This window comes from Plecotus auritus (assembly GCF_963455305.1).
Source record: "Plecotus auritus genome assembly, chromosome: 6".
Lineage (NCBI taxonomy): Eukaryota > Metazoa > Chordata > Mammalia > Chiroptera > Vespertilionidae > Plecotus > Plecotus auritus.
Window position 1 is genome coordinate 13,399,728 of NC_137773.1, and position 19,046 is coordinate 13,418,773.

At 36.6% G+C, this 19,046-nt stretch overlaps 1 protein-coding gene across 3 annotated transcripts in view; it reads right to left on the bottom strand.

Moving 5' to 3' along the window:
* The window catches only part of GABRG2 (gamma-aminobutyric acid type A receptor subunit gamma2), an 89,195-nt gene extending 71,036 nt beyond the window's left edge, over positions 1-18,159 (bottom strand). For 2 of the 3 annotated variants that reach the window (XM_080673784.1, XM_080673783.1), the window contains exon 1: positions 17,585-18,157. In XM_080673784.1, the coding sequence (XP_080529910.1) occupies positions 17,585-17,691 (107 nt within the window). In that variant the 5' untranslated portion in view covers positions 17,692-18,157. Of the gene's footprint in view, positions 1-17,584 lie in introns of all 3 variants that reach the window. The other variant, XM_080673782.1, reaches the window with a different exon arrangement.
* Positions 18,160-19,046: the final 887 nt, after the last annotated feature.

The window sequence follows — 19,046 nt, forward strand, 5'->3', positions numbered from 1 at the left end:
TCAAAAAGCATATGGATTTCACAAATACCAAATGAAAACTGGGATAATTAGGAAGGTGAGGAGGGAAAGTGTGGGGAAGGCAACTACACCATTCACTGGGAGCAAGAGGGATAAACAAGAAAAGACCATCAATATCAGGTCATGTTCTAGGATTATCACTGAAGTCCATTTTCTCTGGGTTAGCCCCCTTTTTGTAGTTTTGTTACTATTTCTTGTTTGTTTTAGCCTTCTTAAATAAAAGTGGGAGAATGTGGAGCAGCTAGGACTCCAAAGCTATTGGAGGGACAACATTTTGGCATTATCTTCTAATAATGAGCATGCAGGTAATCCAATCACCCAGAAAGGCCATCCTTAGTCTCTAAAAGAAATGCATATGTCTACTCAAAAACATGCATAAGAATGCTCACAGTTGCATTATTGGTAATAGAAATGACTGGAATCCAAATCAAGAGAAGAATGGACAAATAAATTATGGTACATTCACACACTGAAATATTATATGACAATACAAATTAGTGAACTATTGCAACATGCAGCAAAATGAATCTGAAAACTAAAAATTTGAGCAAAAGATGCTCCACATACATATGAACACATACACAGTATGCTTCTGTTTTTGTCCAATTTAGTAATGAGCAAAATTCAACCACAGAGCTGAAAGTCAGAGCAAAGATCCCTTTGAGGGAAGAGAAATAGGCAAGGAATGGAGATGGGCCTCGGGGCGTTTGCTGGGATGTTGGCAATATTTTATTTTCAGATGTGGTTGGTGGTTAAATGGGTTTTTATTTCAATTTGTGATCATTCATGAAGCCATATTTATGTATTATGAATCGTTACACGTTACCTCACATTAAAAACAACAAAAGCATTTAAAAATAGGTTTAGGTGTGAGAGTTAAGAACACTATTAGGTCCCTGAGGGCAAGAAGTGTTTCTGTCTTCAACAACGTCTTTTCCAAACCTTTACAAATGCCTGGCACTTCATAAGACAGCAACGGAATGATTTTCAGAGTATTAAATGAATCGACGAGAGTATGGTTATTTTTAAAGATTCAGTGTTGGTGAAAATTAACTTGATAAAACTCACTCCTTACAAATATGCATATCTAAGAGTTGCAGCTAATATTGAAATGAGCTGCCCATATAACATGCCATCATGTGATGGCCATCAATATTTATGTCCTATTAAGCTTACCCCATATTAGTCTTTTCCAAAGTTGAGGGTACCTGCCCCTGATTCCCAAGACAATTTTAAATGTCACATAGGCATAGCATTAAAAGACATGAAAACACATAATTAGAAAAATGTTCCCTTTTTAATTTTTTTCAGCACCTCTAATTATATTAAGGACAGAGTCTCATTATATTTGCAATTTGCCTTTAACCACATTTTCCAATTTGCTAACCTAATTTCTAATGATAGCCAAATCAAGCTCAGCACTTCTTATAGAAAACAATATATAATTACAACATGATCACATTATTCTGGTTTCATTGTATTTACTTTGTGGTTGTCTTCTGTTATAAAAAGTGAAACTGTGGAAGTGGCCAAACTTGGGTAACAATCCCTTATAGATTTAGATTTCTTCACCCTTCTGTTAATCAGCGTGTACTTTAGACTTTTTTGTGCAAGATGCAGTCACAGATGGGAAGAAGTGAAAACTGCAATATTGGTATCAAAACACCTCTCATCTATTTGAGGAGACAAATACCCTAACAGCTAGAAAAATGCAACACGCATAACAATATAAGGCAATAATAGAAAAAAACATTGTCATAGGGGAGACTATGACTAATCTCTGTCTACCAGCATCTCCAACTTGCTATTAAGGTTATTTCAGTGTGCCTCTGCATTCACTTCCAAATTTCAATTTCTGAGGTAAGAGGAATATTTTTTCCTGGAACATAAAACATTTAGAGGAACTGCTAAAAGTTCTTATTCCCTATTTTAGAAAATAGAAGGTAATATAGTATATATAAACACTTAAAATAGTTCACTTAATTATAGGGAGGTCACAGGTGGATAGCAGAATCTCTGTACTTCTCATGGACCATGAACAAAAGATGAAACCATCCCAGATTTAGAATAGTTTAAAGGTCACTGAGAGCCGCGGAATAAAAATGAAGGCTGATTCTATTGCATGAAGTATCTAAATATATTTAGATGTATATTCACCTGTATCAAATTCGAATATATAAAAGTGAATAATATGTTAGGTACGTGTTTAATCTTAAACAAAATTGCAAACTTTTTCTCCATTTTTAAATTCCCACTCGCAATGTATGAAAGTTCCAGTTGCTCTACATCCTTACCAACACTTGGTATTGCCAGTATTGTTTTTACTTTGCTCATTCTGATAGGTGCATAATGTTATCATACTATGGATTTAACTTGCATTTACCTAATGCTATTAATGTTGAACATCTTTTAATGTGGTTATTGACACCTCAGTAACTTAGATGAATTTAAAAGCACTATGCTGAGTGAACTATATGATTCTACTTATATAACATTCTTGATAATAAAAACAACTACAGTGAGAAATAACACACCAGTTGTTGCCAGAAGTGTGGGAGAGAGTGTGACTACAAACAGGTGGCAGAGGAAACTATTTGTGGGGAGGGGTGCTAGAGCTGTTTAGTATCTTGACTTGGGATACTGAACTACAAGAATTTATATGTGTGTTAAAATTCACAAAACTGTACACCAATAAAGGTCAGTCTTGCTCTATACAAACTTAAAAATAAAAGCCCAGTCAGTGTGGCTCGTGGGTGAGTGTTGATCTATGAACCAGGAGGTCATGGTTCGATTCACAGTCAGGGCACATACATGCCTGGTTGTGGGCTCGATCCCCACAGTGGGAGTGCAGGAGGCAGCCAATCCATGATTTTCTCTTCATTGATGTTTCTATCTCTCTCCCTTCCTCTTTGAAATCAATAAAAGTATATTTAATAAATAAATAAAGAAAAACAAAGCTATCATGTTGTAAAGTGAATCACTGAATTTTAAAATAGTCTTTGACATGAGATTTTGATGAAATTCCCTGATACTAAAGTATGAGGTAATTGAGTCTAAAAATTTAAAAATCTCCTGGTGAGAAAGAAAATGGTATTGTGGTTTCTTTTCAATTTGGAACATAGATTTTTGTGTCTTTTTCAGGCTTATATGGGATATTACCCTCTCTGGTTCTGCTGTACACAAATTAACTCCAACAACATATGCGCTGTGGACAAGAAATAAGTGTGCTTTTGTTAATTCTCTGAGAATTTGGTAAAATTTTAAAATCAGTCATTCAAACAATTGGTCCCAAATCATATTGATTAATTTGGAATTTAGGAACCTTCTTTGCCATTTCAGAGATGCAAAGTATTTATGTTCATAAAAATATACTAGTTTAAATACATTAGTTACATGTAGTGCAATAATTTCATAACAATTGCATAAAATAATTACTATGCTTCAAATAACTAATTCTTGATCCTGATAAAATTTTGTGACTATATGTGTGTGTGTGTGTGTGTGTGTGTAAAACTATGTATAAAATCATATATAACTATATAAAACCATATATATGTAATACTATATATAAATCTAAGGAAGTTTAAACTCAACCATTAAGTTAATTACCAAGCAATTGAATATAGATAGGTAAATTGCAACCCTCACCATTTCCCAGATTATAAAGGCACACTTCTTCTTTAAATGGAAACTGAAGTATTTCTCATGATTCAAATCCCTTACTGGAATATAATTCAAATTCTTCACTATGGCTGCAAGGCTGTGCAATAGGAAGCAGCTTTTTGTCCCCCAAACCCTGTATCCTGACTTCTTCATTCTCAATCCTTGTCTTCCAGCCAGCCGTCTGGGACATCTTCTAGCTCCTTAATCAAACCAGCCTTTACTCCTTCCCGGGTCCTGGCAGCCTACTGTTCCCAATGATGACAGTTCTTCCCTTCAGTTTTTCCTGGCTCAGTTTTTCATCTCCTTATAATCTCAACTTCTTATCCATTATTCAAGAGTCTTTCTTGATCATCTCTCTAAAGTACATTTTTATTGATTTTTCTCCATGACACCCCACTTTTTTGGTGATTTCCTCAGCATTGATCATATTTAGAAGTTTGTTTACTGTCTGCCTGTCTTCAAACTGCAAGGTTAAGGATGAAGAAGATGTCTGTTTTTCTCACTGTTTTATCTCCAGTACAGTGCAAAACAAGTATTAGGAACTTCATAACTATTTATGGCAAGAAGGCCAGAAGCATAAAGAAAGAAATTTGTCCACTTTGCATTGATTTTTTATTCCACATTTAACATAACTCAACAAGAGTCAAATGATACCCCATGTTAGCCCATGTAATAGGGGAAAAGGACAGAATGACATAAATTTGTGGGTTAAAAATGGTTGAATATAAAATGTGTATCTGATTACACAACTTACTTAAATCAGAGATAATAAGTGAAACAAATCAATCTAAAGGTAGAACCCTGCTGATAAGTAAAAGTATGGTTACGATATATAAAATATTTTACTATCTATAATAATAAAAGCATATTATGCTAATTAGACCTGACATCCCTCCGGATGAAGCCGGGGCTGTGAGGGAAGCCCAGGTCCCGGGTGCTGGAGGGAGGCCAGTGCCGGCAGCCGGGGGAAGGAAGGCCTACTCTTGCATGAATTTCGTACATCAGGCCTCTAGTATTAATATAATATAGTGTATGTTTTTTAAAAGCATGTCTTTATTCTAGATTACAAATTCCACAGAAACAAGGACTATTTTTGCCTTGTTCAATGCTCTTTTCTGTATCAGGTATAGTTCTAGGAACATAGTGGATGCAAATTAAACCAAATGTGATTCACAAAATAAATAGGAATTAAACAGGTCACTATTTAGATCACCTAAATCAGAGTGTGCAACCTCTCTATCTCCAGTTTTCTGCTTTATGTTCATCTGCAATTTTCTGATCAATTTAATTGATATTTAAGCATCAATTAAAAATATGTTTGAGAGATTATACTTAAAGTCTGAAGTCAAGGAGAATAAAATTGAATGAGGAAATCTTTCCTTCCCCCTGTGATTCTCTGCTGAGTTTATTTTGATGCTCAGTCATCAGGGAAATTGATCTGCAAAAATACAAATGGCAACAGGTCTACAAAAAGGAACTCCTGGCATGGACCTTGGAAATTCTGTTCAGGGCCTATTGCCCACAATGGTACCTGGAAAAACCCAGTCACTGTGATGGATGTTTCTAGCAGTATTTGAGTGCCAAGGTATCCTTGGTTTTATGGCACCGAGCTGACTTTATTTCCTGTTAATCTTATTATATAAAGGATTTTTTGTCAAGTGACGTATGATATGAGTGGAAAAAAAATTTAATCTATTTAGAGTCACCTTTCCTGTTGAATATTTTTCATGCTCTCAAAAATATTAGCTTAGTTTAACTTACTGTGTTCTCTCCTTTGTAACCACAAACGGAAAAGATTTGTAATAAAAATCTCACAGATCCTAAAGCATCTCTCAGATAAAAATTCTGTATTAAAGACTAAAAAGTTTAAAACAAAATGGGAGAAGGGTTAGAAGCTCTTAGGGTAGCTGGAAAGAAGTTTGGAAAATAATGCTGATATTTATAGGAATCTAATGAAATACAGTGAGGTGACAGTTGACTTGTGTCTGAGAGAGGGCAGGACCTGATGCTGGAGAGGATGTCAGGGATCAGATCATGAAGGACCATATTGAGTGATCATATGCCCAGTTTGCCTGGGAAAGTTCCAGTTGGCAACTGTGGTTCTGACATAATTATTCATAATGATGCCCTCTTTCACTAAAAAAGTTCTCCATTTTTGCACAATAAATATATGGTCATATTGCCTACAACTCTAGATAAGACAATTGGATATTAAGAAGAAATGGGAGTTATTTCAAAGCTTTAATACAACAATATAACATGACCATATTTATGTTTTTAGAAGTCATTCTGAAGTGAAATTGTCTTTATTTGCAGATGACACTATCTATATGTATAAAAGCCTAAGTAACCGTTAAGACTGGACAACTGGATGACCGGCTTGTAGCTATGATGCCCAGTGTCCACCAGGGGGAAGATGCTCAGTGCAGGAGCTGCCAACTGGTGGTAAGTGTGCTCCCACAGCCAACCTCCTGAGCGGTCCCTCCCCCTGGCCTGGCGGAGGGATCCAACCTGTGCATGAATCTGTGCACCAGGCCTCTAGTTATATATAAAAATCACAGACTCTACAAAAACTATTAGAATTAATTACTAGAACTAATACCACAGGATATGCATTAACATACAAAATAAATTGCTTTTCTGTATAATAAAGATAATCATTTGGAAAATAAATATTAAAATAGAATAAAACACATAAGATACTTAAGAATAAACTTGAGAAAAATGTGCAAAATTTTGACACTGAAATATACAGTAAGTTAGTGAGAAAAATGAAAAAATATAAAAACAAATGGAGAGATAAATTATGTTTATAGACTGAAAGACTTAAAATTGTCAAAAATTTTTATACTTTCTAAACTGATCTGTTTATTCAATACCATTTCAACAAAGATGTTTTGTTCTGATATAAATTGGCAAATTTTCTAAAACATATAAGGATATAAAAGATTTAAAATAGACAAATTGGTCTTAAAAAAACACATGAATATGTTGCATGTTTCTTACCTGATTTTAAGATTTACTATAAAGCTACAATGATCAAAGTTACTATAAAGCTACAATGATCAAAGTTATATAAGCATAGACAAGTAGATCAATAAAATGGAATACGGATTCCAGAAAGAGATCTAGACATATATGCTAATAACATTTTGGCAAAGTTACTGTGGAATGTCAATAGAAAAAGTAAAACCATTTAAAAAAATGGGGCTGGAACAATTGGATAAATGCATGGGGAGGAATGAATATCAACTTCTAACATGTATTATATAAAAATAATAATTTGAGATGGACCATAGAGCTACATGAAAAATCTATAACTACATTGCTTCCAAAAAATATGATAATATCTTTGCATACTTAGGGGAGGGAAAATTTCTTAGAGAATACAGAAAAAAAAACTCACCATAATTTAAAAAAAAACGACAAATTTTCCTTTCTAGTAAATAAATAAATAATCAACTCCAAAACGGGAAAAATATTTTCACTGTAGATATCTGCCATGGATTTTAAAGTAAAATCCATAAAGTACTTCTTCAAGTCATAATAAAATAAAATATAATAAAATAAAACCCAAAACCTAATAGATAAAACTTTAGCCCCACAATAATGACTAAAATCCAAAGACTCTAGAGCTTTTAATGAAACATCGAAAGGTGACAGATTTGCATGTGTGTGCATAAGGACAGGACACCTTGCTTTTAGAATGCAGATTATTTGAAAGGAACTAAATGATCCCTTGCTTATTCTAATTGAATAAAATGATGAAGGGGGATACTGAAAAAAAAAAGTTAAATCTATTTTAAAAAATTAGCTGGCAATTTATTAGTATACTAGAGGCCCGGAGCCCAGATTCATGCACCGGTGGGGTCCCTTGGCCTGGCCTGTGCCCTCTCGCAATCCAGGACCCCTTGAGGGATGTCGGACTGCTGGTTTCGGCCTGATCCCACAGGCCAGGCCAAGGGACCCCACCATTGCACACCGGGCCTCTAGTATGCATACAAGATCTTTGGTTAATCTCTTCCTGCCCTCCCTCCTTCTCCCTTCCCTCGAAGATTCATCAGTCTGTTCCATGTTTCCATGCCTGTGCATTGAGCATCTGCCCCCTGGTGGTCAGTGAGCATCATAGCTGCCGGTCGGAGGTTGCTTAGGCTTTCATATATAGAGATAATTACTATGATCTATACTCCTACCAAAGATTATAATGTATCAATACTGAAGTTACTGAGGCACTAAAATCTTGTTCTGTATGTATTTTAATAGCCGTATGCAGTGTATTTTGTACTTAATTTTAAAAAGCTTCAAAATGTTCACTATGTTTCTTTATCCTATTACATCTAAGTTTTCAAGCCCTAATATTTCTGAAATTAATTGAAGCTCACAACTGGTATGTATATTTAATGTGGTTATGTGTTTTTGTTTTTGTTTTCTGTTAAAAATTTTTATATTTAGAATTAGGCAGCTGGACTCAGTTTAGATGATCTCAATTTTGTTGGCAACCTCCAAAGCATCATAGCCAGGAGCCAGTCAAACATATGCCTTCTTCTCTCCATCAGGCCTGATCAGGGTGTTGACCTTGCCACATCAATGTCATAGACCTTCTTCGCAGCATGTTTGACCTGGTGCTTGTTGGTCTTGACATCCACAATGAACACAAGTGTATTGTTGTCTTCTATCTACTTCAGGGGGAGTTTGATGGTGGCATAGTGGTCAAGCTTGTTTCTCCTGGGTGCACTCTTCTGAGGATATTTGGGCTGCTCTGGGAGCCTTAGTGTCTTTGGCCATCAGAAGGTGGGTGACGCGCAGATCCTTTTGGCGTGGCTGCAGATGCCTTTCAGCACTGCTTTCTTCGTCTTCAAGGCCTTTGCTTTGGCTGCAGCTTAGGAGAGGAAGGGGCTTCCTTCTTAGCTTTGGCACCATCTTCATAAAAAGGGCAAGGTGGTTGGTATGTCTGTGTTGTGTTCCCCACTGCTTTACTGTTTGACTACTTAGATTGACAATGACTCAGAGAAGGTGAATCAATTGCAGGTAATGAAGTGTGTGTGTGTGGGGGGGGAATAGATCATTTTTATGCATGTAACTTGAATAGCTATAAGATCGGAAGTAAATGGAGCAAAAATCCATCAGCTGGCATTGATTTGTAAATTTGGCCTATGTTCAAGTAGTGTCATATATAGCCATATTGCTTTATTTAAATGTTTTTAATATGGTCTTTGTTTATTATGTAGATGATGTTTAAAATACTAAAGAAAAAGTAGCTTTCAGAACCTTAAAAAATTACATCACTTTTCTACTTCTTCAAAATACCATTCATTTTCAAGTGAAAATCTCTTCAGTTGAAGCTAACAAATTTAGCAAAAACTATTATGACCAAGAAAAGTGATGGACTATTAAAAATCAACCAATTAGATGATTGTAGATCAGATTCAGCAGGATTGTGGATCTCTGTTTCTCTGTCCTTTGCTTTCACTATGCTAGAGAGCTGTTATAGCACCATGTGACTTTCTCATGTGGTATTTCCCTGAGTTAAAATTTAATAATTATTTGTACACCTCTTTGATCATTGCTATCTCCTGAGATTCAAACTCCATGATGGCAGAAATCATGGCTTCTGCTGCCTCATAATTATACATCCAGTTCCTAGCACAGACCTAGCTGAAACACTGAACATAACTACATTTTGTATCTAGAGTAGTTCTCCTCACTGTATTTCAAATGTACCTCAAAAGCAATTTATAAAAAAGGGCTGATAACCTTCCAAATATAACATAAATAAGTCAGGCACTTATTTTTCTACCAAGACTACATTGGCAAGTTATATTCAGTTTGTTTCAGCTATTTTATTTAAATACATCCAAATAAATTACAGAACTCAGTATGTATTTGTCTAACTAAGCACATTTTGGTTGTACAACTAAACTTGAGTTTGTGGCAGGGTTTCAGTAATTACAGAGAACTTTGCTTTAAAAGACTTCCTTGTTTTTCTTACTATGTTATTTGGGATTCATACAGTTTTCTTTATGAATGGGTGGAGAGTGTAATATCAGCACTACTTATTTAGCATTTACATAGCACTTTATCTGTAGAGTTATACAATGAGTTTCATAATGATATAGAATTATTACCATATTTTGTACCCATATCATAAAAGTATACAAATTAATATGATTTGAAGTTAAATTTTATTTTACCCTAATGTGTAACTTTAAGAACTTTCTATTTCCTCTTAAAGGATATTTATTTTCTGGAATAATAAAAACATGCATAGCAAATAACATTCCACTAATGTAAACTGAAGAGGCCTTTTATATCTCAAGACAATCCAACTATTTCCTTACGTTTAGAAAGAAAAGGGCTGACTATACTTGTGTGATATGGCATATAGACTAAAATGAAGCTGGGGAGGCTAAAATCTGCTTTACAGATACTATTCAAGGAACTGTGGACAAGTCCCCTAGGCTCTTTGAATCTCAGTTTTTATAGCCATCATATTCGTTATCTAACTCAGAGGCTATAGAGAGAATAAGAACATGCATGTAAACATTCTCAGAAAAAATAAAGCCCCAGTTTCTAGAAATTATATCTTCTTATTCCTCTAGAAATTAAGCTTGATATTAAGTTATCACATGCCAAAGTTATCAAAGCAGTTGCATGTATAATTGAGGTGATTAAAAACATTAACCTTAAATATCTACGTATCAAAGGTACAAATATCCAGATATTAAAGTAGTAATATTATTCCTATTTTAATATTCAGTATAGTTGCCTTGATTTTGTCTTTCACTTTTCAAAGGATTTTTTGTAGGAAAACTGCAACAAATTATCCTTAAATTTACTCAAGGGAGGGGCAAGATCTCTTTGAAAATGGGGTGACATGCAGAAGCTAAATGACTGAATTGCAGATTAAACTATGCTTTATATACACAGACTTAACCATTAAGAAAATGTATTTTCTAAGTATAATATTGATTTTGGATCTAAATAATGCCACTTAACATATTTTTAAACTTATTAAAAAAACAAAGAGTGGATTATTCCTAAGCATTTCTGCTTAGAGCTTTCAATAAAAATAAGAAGATAAATGTAAGAATGGTATACTTGATGGAGACTGAGGATCTCAAAACATGCTACTATATAGATTATTTTAATTTCTTCAGTGGGCTCATTGGAAGTAAGGTATCTGTTCTGAATTCTACTGTCTGAAGATAGAATAAAATAATAAAAATTAATGCTGATAAATATAGATAGTCTAGACTAGTTAAATACTTTTGTGAGAAAAGAGTATTGATAGGGTAAAACTGGTCAAAAAGTATAGAAAATAATTAGTGACAAATCTAAAATATAAACCATTCTCATGATCACTTGGGAAAAATACATATAGTGACTCCAAATCATCTTTTACTTATACAAAAAAGTCATATTTAGAGAAGAACACACTGAGGTAGAGTGGCTGTGGGCCAAGAGGTAAAGCAAAGAGGCGGTAGGCCTTCTGAGGCCCTGCTGGAGAAGGAAGGGGTCTGGATAAGACGGTGAGAAGTCTGTTTGAGGAGTGGTAGGGCCCACAGGAAGGAGATCAGCACTGTTGATAGTTCAGGGGAGGGACTCACAGTGACCTTGCTGATAATTTTTTAGGGGACCCCATTAGTGCTGCTGACTGGAGTGAGAGCAGCTCCCTGATTTCTGGAAGGCACCCACTAGGGACGGGGAACTGGATGCCTAGGATGGGATACACACACACACACACACACACACACACACACACAGGCACACACACACACAGGCACGCACAGGCACACACACACACAGGCACGCACAGGCACACACACAGGCACACACACAGGAACACACACACAGACACACACAGGCACACACACAGGCACACACACAGGCACACACAGGCACACACACAGGCACACACACGGGCACACACAGGCACACACACAGGCACACACGGGCACACACAGGCACACACACAGGCACACACAGGCACACACATATACTTACATGTGTATATGTCTTTATCATTAGGCATCTACTTCTATCTCTATCCACGAACATACTACTTTACCACTTTATTACTTTATAAAATAAATGTTCTATACTTCTAACTATCTGTTGCTTTTAAGCAGGTCATTTAATCTCTCTATAATCTTGATTTCCTAATTTGTTAAATGTGGTTGACAATAACTACTTCACAGATGTTAGCAAAAATTAAGTATATATAATAGATATTAATCATATATTAATTCATTAAAATATTTCATATGTTAAATATATTATTTATATGTATTAATTAAAATATATATTCTATATTAATATTTATATGTAAAATTTTGGTTCAGTGTGTCTGTGTGCATGACATGAGTAGCTTTGAATATCTGAAATTGACATTATGTTGTGACTATTTACTTTCTGATGTAGGTATTCAGAACAAATCACCCCAAAATGTGCTTCTGTGGTATGTGGATTACTTTGACCTAAAGGAAACTGAGACCCTCTGGGCTCAACAGAAATTTCTGCTCCTTCCCTTTCCCCAGATACCTAGAAAAATTTGAATTAGAAGCCTTTCCCATAATAAATTACCAGAGATAAGCTTTTGTGATCTATCATAGAGCAGGGCAAACGATCAGTTACTGAACATCTACTTTTCTTGTTGTCTGAAAATGACGCTCTGAAGCCCCAAGGGGCCTTATCTCATCCTTAGTTCAGAATATCATATATACCACATTTTCCCTTTCTGTCTCTGAAGCTCTCATGTATGTGGGGTCTTTGACCCGCTCAGGCATGTGGGGTTGTCATGGGTACATATGTCATTAAATTTGGTTATTTTCTCTTCTTAATCTGTCTCATGTAGATTTAATTATTAGACCAGCTGAAAACCTAGGAGAGTAGAGAAAAATGTCTTCATTACCCACACTAACTTTGAAGATATCACATAGATATAACCTAGTAGTAGAGGATTGAATTCTTCTCTTTATATCTGTCTGAATAGGTTATCATATCTGGAATGCTCATTCCAATTGAAATACTGAAATTTAAGCACATAAATTGTGCTGACACCCATGGTGGTCAAACAATTTCGGAACTGTGCTAATTATAACTTTTAACCAGTTTTCTGTGATCTGTAAATTTAGCAGAAGTACTTCGGAGAAACATGCAGGGGAGGAAAAAATAATTTTCTTTCTAACTCTCTAGGTTCTTGGCTGTAATAAAAAGATGGGATAAACAGAATTTTGGTAACATGTATAACGTCCTGTATGGATGGGAGGTACCCAGGAAAAATGAGTAGGTCCCTGGAATGCCCAATCTGTCACCTTACATATCATCTCCAGCTAAAGACAAAAGATTATTTTAGGGGGCAGGCAGATATAGGAGGTTACCTAGCAAAGCACAGTAAACTGGGGGCATGGTTATTTTGAAGGTCTAAATTCCTACCTTCTCAATTGATAAGATTTCCTACAGATTTAGTCCTTCTTCTCTTCCAGGTACTAGGGAAGGAGACACTCTCACAAATGGAGATTTCCCATATAAATGTAAATGGCTCTTCCCCAAAGGGTAACTTCTACTGGCTTTCAGAGCTTCTCCTGGGTCTGCTATTTATTAAAAATAATCAGCCTAAAATATTCCTTATGCTAAAGAGGCATATTATGGGATGGCAAAGCCTCCCTTTCACTATAGCTATTTGTAGTTAAACTGTGGAAAGTCTGTCTTGAAATGGCTAGGAAATTGTAACTGAGAAATAGCCACAACCTTAGTAATGTAATATTTACAGCAAAGATAAAGTCTATAAAGTTAGTCCTAACTTCATTTGAACTTGAGCAGAAATCCTTGCATGAAGCACATTTTTAAGATATGTACAACAGAGGCTTCAAACATTAAATATTCTGTAATTCAATGTTTTGAGTAGATTAGCTCTTAGCTCTTCTAAACGGAGTCTAGCATATCAAGCAGCTATTTATTTATGTAACTAACTATTTAAATTAAAAGCCAAGTTTTAAATCCCTGCCTATGATCTAGATGTTTTGTCTACAGGGTAGCGGGCGGCTGGATTTTGGAAGTACTTGGTGACACTTTTTTTTTCTTTGTGTTTTTTTTTTTCAGGTAGATGTTTGCCTCCGTGTAGATTATTTGCAATATTATGTCTACAACTAAGCAATTAAATTTGCTGAGGAAACATTTTTTTCTAAATGAAACCAAGTGGAACATTAGGAAAGGCAGGGAATAACTAGCTTGTCTGTAGAGATTAATGCTGTAAGTGAACAGGGTTATAGGGAAGAGTCACAGTATTCCCCTACATGCATGTTAAAAGTTAAAAACTGAAAAACTAGTTAGAGGATAAAAAGCTTTAGCAGCTCATAAGAAAAGTCACCTGAAGTATTTCCGTTCAAGCAATAGAAAACATTTACAAAATTGTAACTCAGTGTCTTTTTAAAATTAAGTTCTAGCACTTCAAGTAAGGGTTAGATTATCACAAATTTAAACAAATTCACCCCTGCTCAATCTATCCTTTAAAATTAGTTCTTTATCACTCAAAGTGTACTATAAAATCTAATTTTGTTCTAAGAAAAAATAAACCATCTTTATTTCTAGCATTTACTCCTGTTTACTCTAAATAATTTTCTGTCTTATCTCCATTTCTTTCTTCTTCTTACGGTGTTTCTACTCTGAGATGAAATGTAGTTACATCAAAAAAGTTTATAAAAGTAGGAAATTTGTCTTAAAACCTAAGTGTATGAATATTTGTATATGGAGTGTGTTAGGACTAAAGGGACCTAACAGAGTGTATAGAGTTTGAAAATTCAATTACATACACATGCATAAATATCTTTAATGAGAGAAGTCTCTATTTTTCAACCAATGTTTTTTTAATACATGAGGTGGGTTTACTAAAAATTTTATAGCTATTTCTGACCCTTTATGGTTTGTATAATATACTCAATGACTTATATACAAACAAAAAATTCTGAGGTGAAATTGACTCATTGTGCTCAGCTGATGGAAAAAGTGGCAATAATCCAAGCACTTGTAAACATTGAATATGGTGGCAAATAAATTTTGGAGATTAGTGAGGCATATACCACTTTTCTTCAATGGCGGTCCAAAGTACTTGTTGAAAATGAATACTCCTGGGCTACACCCCAGACATAATGGTTCAGAATCTTCCAAAGTATGGTCCAGGAATCTCCATTTTAGCACGTTCTTCAGGCGAAGCTAATGACAGCACTCTATACAAGATGACAGTGTAGGTAATTTTGAGTTTTAGAAATTAATGATTTCACATATAAGAAGAGATATTAGCTATTTATATCTTGACTCCAATGCTTCTATTCCTCCTTAGGTGAATACAAACTAATGAATTTAGTCAATTTAATGAGGAGGAAAACATATTCTTTGGAGTTATATAAATGAAAAAGTCAATTAAATGTTTTTAAAATGTCCCTTAAACTTTTCAGGTGGTTCTACTGCCACTATTTACCCCCAGAGCCTTCTTTAGATTGTCTCCTAGGATCCCACATTTTTCCAGTTACTTATGGTCCTTCTTTAGGAGCAGCTTCAGAGCAAAGCCTCGATTTCTATCCATCCCGATTCAGCCATGCAACTGGCTTTTTTATGGGATTGCAGCAAACTGAAACTCTGATCTCATTCTTTGCACTGACCTGCAATGCCTTGTTTCTGTCATCACTGAGGAAATCTGAAATCCCCCTATGGGAGAGCTCGCATGGCATGTGGCTACCATTATTTAGAGCTATTTAAAATACTCTGCCAAGAATTGAAAAGTAAAATGTATTTCTAAATGTTATGTTTTATATATTGGAAAAGAAAAAGTGGTACGGTTACAAAAAAAGTAAGACATCTTAGATATTCTCCCTTTCACTATAGCTGTTTGTAGTTAAACTGTGGAAAGTCTGTCTTGGAATGGCTACGAAATTGTAACTGAGAAATAGCCACTGTTATGAGTAACTATAAAATTACAGATTTTTTTTTGTTTTGTTAAAGTAAGACCATTAGGATGAAATACCTAAGAATGTCCTTATCTATTTAGTTACAAAATTGTTTATTAAGATGGATGGAAGGTGAATAGGAAGGAAAGACCTATTTCCCTCTGTCTTGTGTAGATTTTAATGCACAGGTTTCATAAAAGGTAGGGATATGAGAATGATATTTTCTATCCAAAAACCACCATCAACTGTCTAATTTCTGAAACAAATTAAGAGCCACACACAACATTAGACAGAACAACCTGCCTGCAAATTTAGAATAGGAAAATGTTTTTTCCAGGATTCCACTAAAATATATTTGTCCATAAACCATTTCCAGTAAAAGGACCTCTCCTCTTCTAAGAAATATACTTAATTTGATATTCTTAAGGGAAATGCACTCTATTTTTATAGTGCAGGAGGAAAGTGAGAAAAATGCTGGAAAAATTAAGTAGGTCCTCTCTTTGCTTAGACACTCCAAGAGAGGCTTTCGCTCCTTGTTTAGCCTGAGTCTCTTCTTTATCAGAAATCTGCATCTTCCATTACCTGCCCTAAAAAATGAAGCATCAGAGAAGTTAACTCATTAATTTTAATAAAATCAAATAACAGTTTCACCTCCATCCTTCTTATCTCACTTTGTTACGACTACTACATAAGAGTGTCAACTCCCACAAAAATCTTAGGGCAATGGCTTGATATATTCTGTAGCTACTTTTTTTTCTCTTTTCTTAAAAGGGTGTAGGACTACCCTAAATATAGAGTTTTATTTCAAAATGACAATACAGGAGAGTTCAAGTACTGTAAATAGTGGATCTCTAACCTGCACTTGGCCCATGCTGGAAATCCTGAGGTGTGTTGCGGGGGGGGGGGGGGGGGGCATTGTGGATGTGTAGGTGGGTAGATCAATGGTAAACTATAGTTGGAGGAATATTCCTCTGATACTTGTGGTGCAAGGAAGTTCAGAAAATGTAGGTGAAAGCACTTCAGATCACACACCTGCTCAGGGTTTTGGGGAATCCATACTCCCCTCCCATCTTTTCTGTTCAGTGAATCAAGGCTCTAGGGCATTAATGCATACTTCACAATGTTGGCATCACATTCCCTTGGTTCTGCATAGTTTTCAATACTGCAGCAAGGCCAACTCTTTCCAGACTTATATTCCTCCATGCATTTATCAACTAGGGTCCTTAGCCCATGTCCCAGAGCCCCCCTCCCATCTCAAGGAGGAGGTAGGAATAATCAGAGTAGGGTCCTCGGATGTCATTAGTGCTCCATGGCTCTGTTGTCTGCACTATATGGATGTCCTGTGTGAATTTAGGGATGTCCTATGGGTTAGCCAAGCCTCTTTCCATTTGGCTGTAAGCGGAACTGCTGTCCCTGGTGCTGAACTGTGCTTGTGTGTCGCGGAGCCTGCTGCTAGGTCAGTGGGGCTGGATAGAAAACTGATCTTAAGAATGCCAAAGTGCAGGAGCAAGCAATACTTTGATGTTTCAGAACAGAACCCCTCCCCCAAACGTGTATCTCCCGGGTGTACGCCAGGACCTCATTTGCAGTTTTCTCCTCTAGACCCCCACCCCAAACGCCTCCTCCAACATGGCCTCAAATGCCAGCATGTATCAGCACAGCCCACCTAGACATCATTTTGCAGTAATATCAACGTGCTACTCCTCAAACACAAAGTCTTTAATACATTAGCTTTCCCACTCTAAAACAAAACAAAGCAAAGCGATAAATTAATAAATAAACGAAAGTGACCTTCCTCTTCCCCCCCTCCCTTACTCTCCCCACACATTCACATCCCCCTAATTTACAAAGCCCCAAATCCTAGAAGAGTGTCTTAAATCTGGGTGGTCTCCGTAGTGCCACATCCTCACCCTTCCCCCACCTCTCCGGAACAAAATGAAGCTGAAAACGGCACATCTTACCCTGGGCAGAGCGTTAGCAGGAGCAGGATCCACACCGTCATTTTCTGTGAAAATACTGGAGTGCAGTAGACTGAGCTTCCTGTGCTCCATATATTTGGCGAACTCATCGCTTCCCCCCCCCCCACTGCTTCTTGCCTCTTGGTTGCAGAAGAATCCCTCCCCTTTGTATTATTATTATGCTTATGATCTGGTGGTGGCTCCCCCCACCTGCCTCTAGTAGGTCCCGTCACTGGGGAGATATATTGCTACCAGCTTCAGGAATTAATATTCAGAGGGCAGAAATAAGATCAGCACACACGCTTGCAGATACCATCAGAGCGTCAGCTCAGGGAGCAGCTTCCAAGTCTGGGGGAATAATATAATTGAGGTAGGGGGAGGGTACAGGGAAAGACACTCAGAGAAAAATAAGGGGGCAGTGAGAAAGCAGGGACCCTGATACACACTCTCATGTCCCTCACACTCACACATACTCCTCCAGTTCCATCCTTGTAGGTTTATTTATTTGCTTTGCTTTTATTTTTCTTTTAGAGAGGGCAGGGCTGTGTGTGTGTGTGTGTGTGTGTGTGTGTGTGTGTGTGTGTGTGTGTGTGTGTGTGTGTGTGTTAAAAGACATAAAAATCACGAGAATCTTTGCGTGATCAACTATCACGCAGATTAACTATGAGGTCAAAGTGGAAGCGATGCATACTGCTGCTGCAGCAGGAATTAACACATGCCTTGCGTCTCTCCAGTGCTTTTTAACCCTTCACTGCACGCACAAGTATGCAAGGCTGGCTTTCATCCCCGTGAAAGCCAGGAGATGCTTTAGCAAACCCATAAACTATACACCAATGGCAGAAGGTTTGTCTCCTCAGATCTGCCCAGGATCCTTGTTTAAAATCGAGCAGTCTTAGAAATCCTGATTACATTGTGGGGGGAGGGAGAGCCAAGTGGGGGGGAGGGAGAGCCGAGTGTGGGGGAGGAATGGCTGTTTCACTGCAAAACCATCCTGTTTGAAAACAGATTTGATGGATTTTCAGTGTGACTGAAGGAAGCAAACATTGATAGATTGGAAAGACATGAAGAAATTGTGTGTCCCCAGGATGCACTCCTCCCTTTTCTGTTCTCCACCCCCAGTGACAATGTAAAGACACAAACTACTTGAAGGTTGAATAATGTAATTGCATGGGGATAGCTGCCTGGGTAAAGAATATAAACCATAAAACAGGAGGGGACTTTTTGAAGGGAAGTTGGATAAAGGGAGAAGGTCAAGAGGGCATTTTAACAATAGATAGAGATTTCTGCTGTGCAGGATTGACTTTCTTTCTTCATTCTGCTTTGTGACAATCCTGAAAATTTCTGTGGTGCGTGAGTGGTGGTTAGCATACTTCCTTCTTACCTAGAATGTTACCATGGATACGGATACATGGGAGACACCCCTCTAGGACAACCTAGTTCATCCACCACAGAAGGAACTCTATTC